Below are 12500 nucleotides of genomic sequence, written 5' to 3'. Positions count from 1 at the left end.
GCTGTGACCTTTAAGAGTGTTGCTGTGTTTTAAGAATGTTGTTGTGTTCTTAAGAATGTTGTTGTGTTTTAAGAGTGTTGCTGTGTTCTTAAGAGCTTTGTTGTGTTTTTAAGAGTGTTGCTGTGTTTTTAAAAGCGTTGTTGTGTTCTTAAGAGTGTTGTTGTGTTCTTAAGAGTGTTGTTGTGTTTCTAAGAGTTTTGCTGTGTTTTAGGAGTGTTGCTGTGTTCTTAAAAGTCTTTCTGCTCTTAAGAGTCTTGTCGTGTTCCTAAGAATTTTTCTGTGTTTTAAGAGTGTTGCTGTGTTCCTAAGAGTTTTGCTGTGTTTTTAAGAGTGTTGCTGTGTTTTTAAGAGTTTTGTTGTGTTTTTAAGAATTTTGTTGTGTTTTTAAGAGTTTTGCCGTGTTTTTAAGAGCGTTGTTGTGTTCTTAAGAGTCTCGCTGTGTTCTTCAGAGTTTTGCTTATGTGTTCTTCAGTTTCACTAAAGAACAAATTCATCTTTTCTTCATTAAGACGAAAAAGAATGACGTTTCCACAACTTGTCAGTTTTTAACTCATAAGTAACTCCTTTTCCTCTTCTTCTTCTTCTTCTTCTTCTTCTTCTTCTTCTTCTTCTTCTTCTTCTTCTTCTTCTTCTTCTTCTTCTTCTCCTCCTCCTCCTCCTCCTCCTCCTCCTCCTCCTCCTCTCGAGTTCCCAAGGGAGGAGGAAAAGAAAGAGGAAACACGATCGTTCAACAACAATAGAAGAGAAATTAAACTCCACGCAGGAGGAGGAGGAGGAAGAGGAGGAGGAGGAGGAGGAGGAGGAGGAGGAGGAGGAGGAGGAGGAGCAGTGGTTCAATAGAGAAAGAATAATAGAAAAAGAAAGGTAAAGGGAAAAAACAACGACAAAAATATCACAACAACAAAAGCAAGACAAGAACATGAAAACAAGAACAAGAATGAGAAGAACAAAACCAAAATAAAAAACGGAGCAAGAAACAACAACAACAACAACAACAACAACAACAACAACAACAAGGATGACTTAGAAATAAAGAAAATATAACAAATAATAGTCACACGAACACACATCCTCCTCCTCGTCCTCCTCCTCCTCCTCCTCCTCCTCCTCCTCCTCCTCCATCTCCTACTTCTCTTCTTCCTCCACCCTTTCTCTCTATATCTCTTCATCTTTATCCATCCAGAGTGTGGGAAAAATCTCTCTCTCTCTCTCTCTCTCTCTCTCTCTCTCTCTCTCTCTCTCTCTCTCTCTCTCTCTCTCTCTCTCTCTCTCTCTCTCTCTCTCTCTCTCTCTCTCTCTCTCTCTCTCTCTCTCTCTCTCTCTCTCTCTCTCTAATCACGGTACCTCATCAATATCCTCTCGTTTCCCTCTCCTTATTTATACCTTTCTTCCCTCCCCTTCATGTCTCTCCATCTCTCTTCTTCCCCTCTTCCTCCCCTCTTCTTTCCCCTCTTCCCTCTTCCCACTCATCTCAAGGAAGATTTTCAAGAGTCCAATTAGTTCTGGCTTCTTTGATTTCAAGAGGAGAAGGCACCTGACCTCCTCCTCTTCTTCCTCTTCCTCCTCTTTTTTCCCTTTCTTTCCCTCATTCTGTTTTTTTCTTCCTCTTCTCATTTGTATATTTGTTTTGTCTGTTTTTTTTCTTTTCATCTCTGTTTTGTTTCACCTCTTTTTTTCTTACTTTGTGTTTTTCTCTCTATTTTCTCTCTTTGTATTTCTCTATGTATTTTTCCCTCTTTTTTTTCTTTTCCTCCTTTGTTTTCCTCTTCTACCTTCTCATCCTTTCCTGTTTAGTTTCCTCTACATTCTTTTTTCTTTGCTCTCTTTCATGTATGTTTTTTTTTCTCTTTTTTCCCATCTCTTTATTTTCCGCCTCGTCCACTTCATTTCCTTCCTTTCATGCCAATATTTTCTTCCCCTCGTGTTTTTACCCCTATCTGTTTCCCCTCCTCCTATCTCCTATCCAGCACATTTATCTTTCCCTCCCCTCTATTCCCTTCCATTCCCTTCCACCTGTGACCATCTCCCCTTCTTTCTCCCTCATATTCCTCTGCTCCATTCCTTTTCCCCACTTCCCCACTCCCCTCATTCTCTCCAGTTTCCTCTCATCTCCTCCAACTTAGATAACCTCCTGTTTTTTCGCTCCCCTCACCTCCCTATCCCTTCATCCTTTCTCCCTCCCCTTCACTTCCATTTCCCCTTTTGTCTCTCCCCTCTCTTCCACGCCGTGAAAGGTGAGGGGAGGATGCAGCACTGTCCCCTCAGCCTAGACAGTTTTCGAGGTGCTTCTGAAGGGAAAGATTCAGAATAAAGTCAATTGTTTACTTATTTCCTTGTTTAGAGTAAATTTGAGAACTGGTTTATTGAGAAATTTGTTGTTGTGTTTCATGTTTTTTCGTTGTTATTGTTATTATTGTTGTTGTTGTTGTTGTTGTTGTTGTTGTTGTTGTTGTTGTTATTATTATTATTATTGTTTTGTATTTCTGGTTTATTATTTTTGTGTGTGTGTGTGTGTGTGTGTGTGTGTGTGTGTGTGTGTGTGTGTGTGTGTGTGTGTGTGTGTGTGTGTGAGTGTGCTGTTTTTTCGTTCTTTTTTTTCGTGACAGTGGATCAAAGAGTTCTTATACTACTACTATTACTACTATTATTACTGCTACTACTACTTTTCTGTGCCTTCCTCACTTCTACCACCACATTTATAAACATTCCATCGCATTCCACTACTACTACTACTACTACTACTACTACTACTACTACTACTACTACTACTACTATTGCCACTTCTAATACTGCTACTACTACTACTACTACTACTACTACTACTACTACTACTACTACTACTACTCCTACTATTACTACAACCACTACAACTACTAATACTAATACTACCACTACTACTAATAATAATACCATTACTATTCCTACTACTATTACTACTACTACTACTACCACTACTACCACTACTACCACTACTACCACTACTACTACTACTACTACTTCTGACTTCTGTTTTCCACCGCTTGTAGGTCGTGAGTCCCTTTCCACCCCCACCTCCCTTCCCTTTGTCTCCCGAACTGCACGCCCTAGCCTCGGCCTCGCACTCTCCCTCTCCCTCTCCCTCCTCTCCCAGTGTCTGCTTCCCTCTCTTCCTCCCTCCCTCCTCTCCTCCCTCTCTCTCCCGGCGTGTCGATAATTAAGTTGTTGGCGTGTGGGACCTACTTCACGTGTCACAGCCCGACTCTCTCTCTCTCTCTCTCTCTCTCTCTCTCTCTCTCTCTCTCTCTCTCTCTCTCTCTCTCTCTCTCTCTCTCTCGCTGCGACCTTCAATACTTGTCTTCCTTTTTATTGTTTTCTTGCCTTTTGGTGTGTTTTCCAGCTCTACGTTTGTCTATTTTTTCTCTCTTTTTTTTTTAGTGTTGTGTTGAGGTAGTTGCGGTGATGGTGGTGGTGGTGGTGGTGGTGGTAGTAGTAGTAGTAGTAGTAGTAGTAGTAGTAGTAGTAGGAGTAGGAGTCGTAGTAATAGCAATAGCAATAACAGTAGTAGCAGTAACAGAGTCTATAGAGGTCAGAAGATCAATGACCAGAATCTTCACTATTTCACTCCCCACATAAGTTTCTGAAGCTGTATAAAAGTCACTAAATAGCAGAATAACTATGAAAAACGCGTCATAGCGCTGAAGAGGTTAAACACAGAGGAGGAAAATATAGAGAATATAACCTAACTTTTGTCTCTCCCTGTACAAAAAAGGAAAATAAGAAAAAGACTAGAGATTTAAAAGAACAATTACGAATTATAAATAAAACACCCTTATTCTTAAAACCCACAATCCAGAAAACTCTTAACTCAATGACGCGTTTTCATATTCATTCTGCTTACTGTTTGACGATTTTCTACAGCTTAAGAAACTCATGTGGGAGATTAAAATAATGAAGACTCTGGCCATTAATCTTCTGACCTCCATAGACCCTTCCTAATGTAAATAAAATCGTCTAATCACACACAAAAAAACACGAAAAACAATGTGTCCCAGTACAGAAGGGGTTAACCTCTAATCAAACTCATTCCTTAAACAAATCATACAAAGAACACTCGAAACCTTTCAAACCTTCACAAAAACCTTATAGCAAACACCATCCTATATAAAGCACCATAAAGTACCAAGATATTCCACTCTATAAACACTAAAACCATAGAAACCATTACAGAACACCATAGAACACTTCTAGACACCTCTCTACACAACTTCCACCACACAACACCCTAATTTCTAAATCCACAACGAAGCACCACTCTTTTCTCAACACCACCGTACTTGGGGAGCATAAACACCACCGTGACCAAAGCCTGAACACATCCCGGTACAGTGGAAGTGTCTGGCTGCCTTAGATCCGTATTCAAAAACGCCTTTATTTTCTTGCCACGACTATTTTCCAAGGCCACAGAAGGGTTTTCAAAAGTGTTTCTCCAGTTAATAACGTAGAAATCTTGCTACTTTGCCTCTAGAACCTTAAAAACACTTTAGAATATCCTTTGCTCTCGCCACGACTATTTTCCAAGGCCACAGGGATGATTAGCGGGGTTTTTAAGAGTGTTTCTACAGTTAATAATGAAGAAATCTTGTCACTCTGCCTCTAGAACCATAAAAACACCTTAAAAACGCTTTGCTCTCTCACTAAGACTATTCTCCAAGGCCAGAAGGATGATTAATGGGGTTTTCAAGAGAGTTTTTTTTTTCCAGTTAATAATGTAGAAATCTTGTCACTCTGCCTCTAGAACCATAAAAACACCTCAAAACACTTTATTCTCCCGCCACGACCATCTTCTAAGGCCGTGGAGATGATTAGCGGGGGTTTTCAAGAGTTTTCTCCAATCAGTAACGAAGAAATCTTGCCACTATGTCTCTAGAACCATAAAAACACCTTAAAAAACACGAGTCAATTTATATAAAGTCTTTTGTAAGAGTGGAGGTAAACCGCGGAAGAGTTTGAGAATATGAGCCTTAATCCAGTATTCAGAATGCCTTGCTCTCTCACCAACACAATTTCCCAAGGCCACAGAGACAACTAGCCGAGTTTACAAGACAATTTCTCCTTATAATTAACTAGAAATCTTACCAGTCCATCACCAGAACCATTAAAATATCCCTGAAAACAAGAATATCTTCAACTAAAGCCTTTGGAAAGTAGTGATGGAGAGAGACCAAAGCGTTTCAGAATATGAGCTTCAGAGTTACCGCCTCCCCAACCCAGCAGTCTTCCTCTCGCCTCGCCTCGCCTGCCTTGCCTCGCCTCGCCTTGGCTTGGGTTGAAGGGGCACGCCAGTATACCAAAGAGAGAAGCGAGGAGAGCCCATCATAAAAGCGGCTATTCAGTAACACACCAATAGGCACCTGCTACTTCAAACCAACCGCCTCCTACGTCTCCTCCTTCTCCTTCTTGTATTCCTCCTCCTCTTCCTCTTCCTCCTCCTCCAGCTGGTGCTTCTAGGTACTCTTTTACTCCTTTTCTTTCTCCTTTTCTCTTCTTTTTCTTACTTTTTGTGTTCTTTTATTTTTTTTGGGTGTTTTTTGTGTTGTTCTTGTTGTTTATGTTCTTTTCTCCATTGTTTCATTATTTTCTTTCCTTCATCTTTTTTCTTCCTCCCAGTCCCTTTCACCATTCTCTTTCCCTCGTCTTCTCATGCCTACCTCCTCTCCTCTTCTTCCTTCTTTCTTACTTTTTCTCCTTCTCTTCCGTCTTTTCCATTTCTTTACTCTTCCTCTTACTTTTTTTCTTATTCCTTCATTTATTATTTCTTCATCATTTCTCTTTTGACCTTTTCCTCTTGTGATCCTCCTGTTTCCTCCTCCTCCTCCTCCTCCTCTTCCTCCTCTGTACTTTTAATCCCCTCTTTCTCTCTCCTCATCGCGTCTCTTTCTTTCTTATCTCAACATTCTCCTCTCTCGTTTATACCTTCCACTGTATCTACTCCTGTTTTATCTACTTTCCTCTTCATCCTCCTCCTCCTGTAAACATCTCATCCTTCTATCCTGTCTTTCCAACTCATCCCTTTCTCTCCACCTCCACCTACTGAATACTCTACCTCAACTTCGCCCACTCCGCATTCTAACCAAATTTCTGGGACACGATAACATAATTCCACACTAACCAGCAGGGACTCAGCATCCAGGAGAGACAAATAGACCAAGGAGAGGAGAAAGTACATGTCCACACTGCCTGTCACGCAACGCCCTCCTGAAACTCTTATTAACTTGGGATATTTTCGACTGGCATTGCGTGCAGCTTGGCAAGGGATCGGGAAGTGAGGGACGCCTTACTGGTTAGTTGGTGGTGTGTTGGTTAGGGTTTTGTTTGTGGGTAATTGTAGAAGAGTGATAAAAATAGTGTCTCAGTTGTAATTGTTTTGTTTTTGAGTGTGTGTGTGTGTGTGTGTGTGTGTGTGTGTGTGTGTGTGTGTGTGTGTGTGTGTGTGTGTGTGTGTGTCTATGTGTGTGTCAGTGTGGTTTGTTACTTATTTCGTCTTCCTTCCCTCTCTAGTCTCAAAATATCATACGTAATAACTTTCTTTTCTGTCTCAGTGTGGGTTGTGTTAGTTATATCTTCTTCCTTCCTCTCTAGTCTCAAAGTATCATTCGTAATAGCTTTGTTAAGTGTCTCAGTGTGGTTCAGTGTGGTTTGTGTTACTTATTTTTCTTCCTTCCCTTTTTCTCGTCTCAAACTGTCAATCGTAATAACTTTCTTTTGTGTGTCAGTATGGGTTGTGTTACTTGTATCTTCTTCCGTCCCTCTTTCTTCTCAAAGGAGTACCAAGTTTTTCCTCCGCCTTGAAACTAAACTGGAGCTACTTTATTTTCCTCTCTCCTTTTCCTTCTGTAGCCTCTATTTTCCTACCTCTGATCCTCCTCCTCCTCCTCCTCTCCCTCTGGTGTTCCTTCCTCCAATCTTTCTATTTTTTAACTTCTCGCACATAGAATTTGTTGTGATAATATTTCCACACAGACAGCCTCGTTACATCCAGTCTGGCTATTGCTGTCTATTCCTTCCTTTGTATTCCTTTGTATTCCACTTTGTTAGTCTCCTCCTCCTCCTCCTCCTCCTCCTCCTCCTCCTCCTCCTTGTCCCGCATTCTGCACCTCGCCACTCTCTCGCTTAGCTCTGACATCAAACAATATAACACTCCAATTCTTCCCTGTCTTCCTATCTCCCCACTCGTCCCCTCACCCCTCCCTCTCACAGACCCCCCACTCGTCCCTCTCCCAGTCCTTACCAGTCCCCTTGAACCCTTCCCCGAGCCTCGCCTGGACACGATACGACCCTCCAGAGGCAACACGAGGCGACGGAGTAGTGGGGGAGCTCATGGGAAGGGAGTTGAGAGGCGTGTGACGGCATGGGGAGGCTTGGAAGGCCGTGGGAAGGCCGTCGGGAGGTGGAAGAGGGCATAGGGAGGATAGGAAGAGTGTGCGAGGTGTTGAGAGGTGCTGGGAGGTGCTGGGAAGGTGTGGGGAGATGCTGGGAGGAGTAGGGAGGTGAGGCAGTCCATGGGTGGTGGTGGTGGTGTTGCCAATGCGGTCTACCTCCTCGACCTGCCACATTTCACATTTATGGCACCAGCGCAGCGCCCGTCAGACAAGCCACGTTGCCAAGGGAAGGACGCGCGCTTTTTTTTAAACTGTCCGGAGTGAGGTTGGCGAGAAAGAGGAGAGAGACAGAGAGCGCCAGAGTGCAGCGGTTATAAAGGAAAGGTTGAGGCGACGTAAACATTTGAGACGCGGTGTTAGGGTGAGGCAAGGCTTTCCCAGTGCTGTGTTGCTTGTTGTGTTGCAGGGATGGGTGGTGTCCTGTGAGGCGCCAGGTCACGGCAGGGATTCTTGTTGTTGTTGTTGTTGTTGTTGTTGTCGTTGTTGTTGATGATGATGATGTTTGTCTTTCTATTTTTGTGTTGTTGTTGTGGTTGTTGTTGTTGTTGTTGTTGTTGTTGTTGTTGTTGTTGATGATGATGTTTCTCTTTCTTTTTTGTGTTGTTGTTGTTGCTGCTGTTTTTGCTGTTATTGTTGTTTCTCCTTCTTGCTTTGTGTTGTTATTGTTGCTGTTATTCTTGTTGTTGTTGTTGTTGTTGTTGATGTTTTTCTTTCCTTTTTGTGCTGTTGTTGTTGCTATTGTTGTTGTTATTACTGTTGTTGATTTTCTCTTTCTTTTTTTGTGCATAAGGATACGAGAAGCTTGAAAGTTGTCTGTATAAGCTTGGTCACATGAATCCACAGTGTTTCATAGCACCGATTACTGCGGTCTGGGATTATCAAGTGAAGTAGAAGCTGCAAACTTTTTAATCCTTTGACAGCCACGTGGTAACCTTTCCCTTTACTCGTCCAACAGCCACACGTAATCTTCAAACTGGGTAGGAATTGTAAAATCTATCCTTTTTTTCCCCCATGACTTACCTGCAGGTGAGTGTAAAGATTTCATATATTGCACAGGTTGTCATCGTTGTCTCGTATCAAGCTAAAGGAATAGGTTATAATATTTTAACCTCTTCAGTACCATGCCGTGTTTCAGTATTCACTTTGCTTACTATTTAGTGATTTTATACACCTTCAGAAACTTATGTGAGGATTAAAATAGTGAAAACTGTTACTATTAATCTCCTGATCTCTATAGACTCTTCCTAATGTCAATATAGTCGTGTAATCATACTCAAAACTCATGGTAAAATTGCATCCCAATACTGAAGAGGTTAAGTGACGAAAAAAACTGAAATTATGTTAATACGTCAATGAAGAAAGAAAACGTTATAAACAAATATCTAGATGTGAAGTTCTTAGAAACACGATGAAGTTTCGGACGTTTTAACCCTTTCAGTACTGGGACGTTTTTTACCATGAGTTTTGTGTACGATCAGACGATTTTGTGTGCATTAGGATGGGTCTATGAAGTCAGAAGATTAGTGGCCAGAGTCTTCACTATTCTAATCCCCACACAAGTTTCTGAAGCTGTATAAAATCGCCAAATAATAAGCAGAATGAATGCTAAAACGAGGTGGTACTGAAAGGGTTAAAAACAATAAAGTCAAGAAAGTTTCAGGAAAAGACAATAAGATCGCTTTAATAGATGAAGGCGTTGTATGGTTATAAGACACACAGAATAGAAATTAATAGAATGTCTTAATATCTTGATGGCGGAGTTCAGATTTCAACAACTAGACAGAAAAATCAAGAAAGTTTTCGACAGCCGAAGTTCAGATTTCATCAAGGAACGTTTTAAACAGATGAAGAGAATTTAAGAGACGTGAGAATTTAAGAGAAAGACGAAGAAGTTTGCACCGTTTTAGAATGACAATGAAGCTGGAAACATTCTAAACAGACAGAAAAGAAATTGAGTCTTCAACGCACATGGAAAAAAAAATGTAAACGTTTGTAGACAAATAACTAATCTTAATAAGCTGAATAGTAAACACAAAATTCAAACGTTTTAAGAAGAAAATGAAGACAAAAGGCATGAAAAAAACATGTTACGCAATTACAAAAAAAAGTGTAGATAACGTTTTATACATGTGACGAAGCTGGTAATTCAGTTTAATGTGACTGACAACACTTCAAGAGGATGGGAAACTCAGGAACAGTTTAGACTCACAATGGAAAAAAAGAAAAATAGACCGTTTTAGACAGAAGCAAATATTCCTGGAAAAAAAGAAAAACTCAAGACATTCTAAAGATATTAAAAAGTTGGCATTTAAACATAAAAGCAAAGAAATTCCCAACGTTAGAGTAAAGAGTATTTCACAAAGACGAGGAGAAAGAACAAAAGGACGTTCAAGACTTAAGAACATTTCAGAAACATAAAGAAAAATAAATCACGAAAATAAAGAACAACACCAAATTTTAACAGAGAAACATAAACAAATTCCATAAGTTAAAAATCATGAAATTCAAACAGATAAACAAAAAAGAAACGATAATTAAAGAGAAAGACGAAACATTAACAAATAAACAAAAACAAACTAAAAACATTAACTAAAGATAATTTCAAAAGACGAGGGATGGGGAAGGGTGTGTGAGGGGAGGGAGGAAGGAGGAGGGAGGAGAGGAATAGGGAAGGATGGGGGAGGGAGGAAGAAGGTGAGGTGATGGAATAAGACAGTTTTAGACAGATGAAGAAGATGAAAAGGTGGTGGAGGAGGTGGAGGAGGTTGAGAGTGGAGGAGAAGTTGGAGGAGGTGGAGGAGATGGAGGAGGTGGAGGAGGTGAAATAGAGAAGGCTGAGAAGGTGGAGGAGGTGAGGTGGAAAAGGCTGAGCAGGTGGAGAACGTGGAAGAGGTTGAGAGTGGAGGAGGACAAGGAGGTGGAGAAGGTGAGATGGGGAGGCTAAGAAGGCGAGGTGGAGAGGACGGAGAAGGTGAGGTGGAGGAGATTGAGAAGGTTAGGCGGAGGAGGTGGAGGAAGTGGAGGAGGTGGAGGAGGTGGAGGAGGTAAGATGGAAGAGGTTGAGGAGGCTGAGGAGGTGAAGGCTGAGGAGGTAAGGTGGAGGAGGTAAGAAGGAGGAGGAGGTAAGGTGGAGGAGGAAAGATGGAGGACTGGAGGAGGTAAGGTGGAGGGGGAGAAATGGAGAAGTGGAGGAGGTAAGTGGAGGAGGAAAGATGGAGGAGTGGAGGAGGTAAGGTAGTGGAGGAAAGATGGAGGAGTGGAGGAGGTAAGGTGGAGGAGGTTGAGGTGAAGGATAAGACCGTTTTAGACAGATGAAGAAGTTGAGAATTTAAGAGTCTTCATTTCAGATCGTGAGGAGAAGAGAGGAGAAGATTTCATGCCTCGCCTCGCCTCTTCTTTACGCCTCCACTCGTCTCTCCGCCTCGCTCTAATCACGTCCTCCTCCTCCTCCTCCTCCTCCTCCTCCTCCTCCTCCTTCACCTCAAAGACTGAGAGGGAAAATAAGAAACGAATAAAACTGAAAAGACATAAGACCAATTAGAGCCAGACACTTGATAAAAGGAAATACATCTCTCTCTCTCTCTCTCTCTCTCTCTCTCTCTCTCTCTCTCTCTCTCTCTCTCTCTCTCTCTCTCTCTCTCTCTCTCGTGTGTGTGTGTGTGTGTGTGTGTGTGTGTGTGTGTGTGTGTGTGTGTGTGTGTGTGTGTGTGTGTGTGTGTGTGTGTGTGTCAAAAGAAACCAATTGACACTTTCTGAGCGAGATGGAGGAGACTTCGATCGTCCAAAGAGAAGAAGATTAAGAAGGAGGAGGAGGAGGAGGAGGAGGAGGAGGAGGAGGAGGAGGCTTTTAACTAGACTACTTCCTTTCGATCTCTGTTATAAAGAAGAAGAAGAAGAAGAAGAAGAAGAAGAAGAAGAAGAAGAAGAAGAAGAAGAAGAAGAAGAAGAAGAAGAAGAAGAAGAAGAAGAAGAAGAAGAAGAAGAAGAAGAAGAAGAAGAAAAAAAAAAAAAAAAAAGAAAAACAAAACTACAAAAAGAAAGGGAAAAGAAAAAACAAACACTGGACAACAACAAAAAGAAAAACAAACACAAAAAAAAATCAGGAAAAAAAAAGAAAAAGAAGAAAAAAATGATCTCAAAACTAAACAAAAATAAAACAAAACAAAAATAGCATAGCACTGTCTTCCACCGCATAACAACCTGACAATAAAGACCAATTAGTAGTGTAAACCTGACCCAATCTGACCTTAATTGCTTGTACAGGTGACGCTGAGGTAGCACGCAGGTAAATACAAACACTAATTAGCGAGATGACTACAGGTAAGGAGGCAAGGAGGGAAGGAGGGAGAGAGAGAGAAGAGGGAGGGAGGGAGGGAGAGAGGGAGGGAGAGAAGAGGGAAGGAGGGAAAGAAGAGGGAGGAAGAGAAGAGGGAGGGAGAGAAAATACAGGGAGGAAGGGAGGAAAGTAGGAGGGAACTGGGAGGAAGAGAGAGAGAGAGAGAGAGAGAGAGAGAGAGAGAGAGAGAGAGAGAGAGAGAGAGAGAGAGAGAGAGAGAGAGAGAGAGAGAATGAAGGATATGATAGATGAGAAAACACTTAGATTTGGTGTGAATAGGTAGAAAGGAGGAGGAGGAGGAGGAGGAGGAGGAGGAGGAGGAGGAGAAGGAAAAGGAGGAGGAGGAGGAAAAGGAGGAGGAGGAGGAGGAAGAACAGGAACAGGAGGAGGAGGAGGAGAAGAGGAAAGAGGAATAGAAGAGAATGAAGGAAATAAAACAAGGTGGAAGGAAGAAAGAAAGGAAGGAAAATAAGGAGAGGAAAAAAGAAAGCAAGGATGAAAAAATTAAGAAAAGATAAATATGAAGAAAATGAAAAGAAGGAACAATAATGAAGGACTAGGAGAGAGAGAGAGAATGAAGAAGGAAATAGAAGAAGAAAGGAGATGAAAAGAAGAAGAAAGTGTTGAAGATAATTGAGAAAGAAAAAAGTTAAGAAAATAAATACTTAAAGAAAGAAAGAAGAATAAAAGAAACAAGAGGAAAAGATAAAAGAAAAAAGAATAAGAAAAAATAGAATAATAGAATG

General features: G+C 41.4%; 1 protein-coding gene and 1 pseudogene across 1 annotated transcript in view; one reads left to right on the top strand and one right to left on the bottom strand.

Annotated features, from left to right (window-relative positions):
• LOC123507822 overlaps positions 1–12500 on the bottom strand; it is a 388467-nt pseudogene that overhangs the window by 294821 nt on the left and 81146 nt on the right.
• LOC123507723 (myosin-11-like) overlaps positions 10350–12500 on the top strand; it is a 16402-nt gene continuing 14251 nt past the window's right edge. Inside the window, exon 1 of the mRNA XM_045260881.1 lies at positions 10350–10412. Coding sequence (XP_045116816.1) covers positions 10350–10412 — 63 coding nt within the window. The remainder of the gene's footprint in view (positions 10413–12500) is intronic.

The sequence above is a fragment of the Portunus trituberculatus genome, chromosome 23, assembly GCF_017591435.1.
Source record: "Portunus trituberculatus isolate SZX2019 chromosome 23, ASM1759143v1, whole genome shotgun sequence".
NCBI lineage: Eukaryota > Metazoa > Arthropoda > Malacostraca > Decapoda > Portunidae > Portunus > Portunus trituberculatus.
Note: the sequence above shows the minus strand (reverse complement) of the source record. Positions and strands in the feature narration are given on the sequence as shown.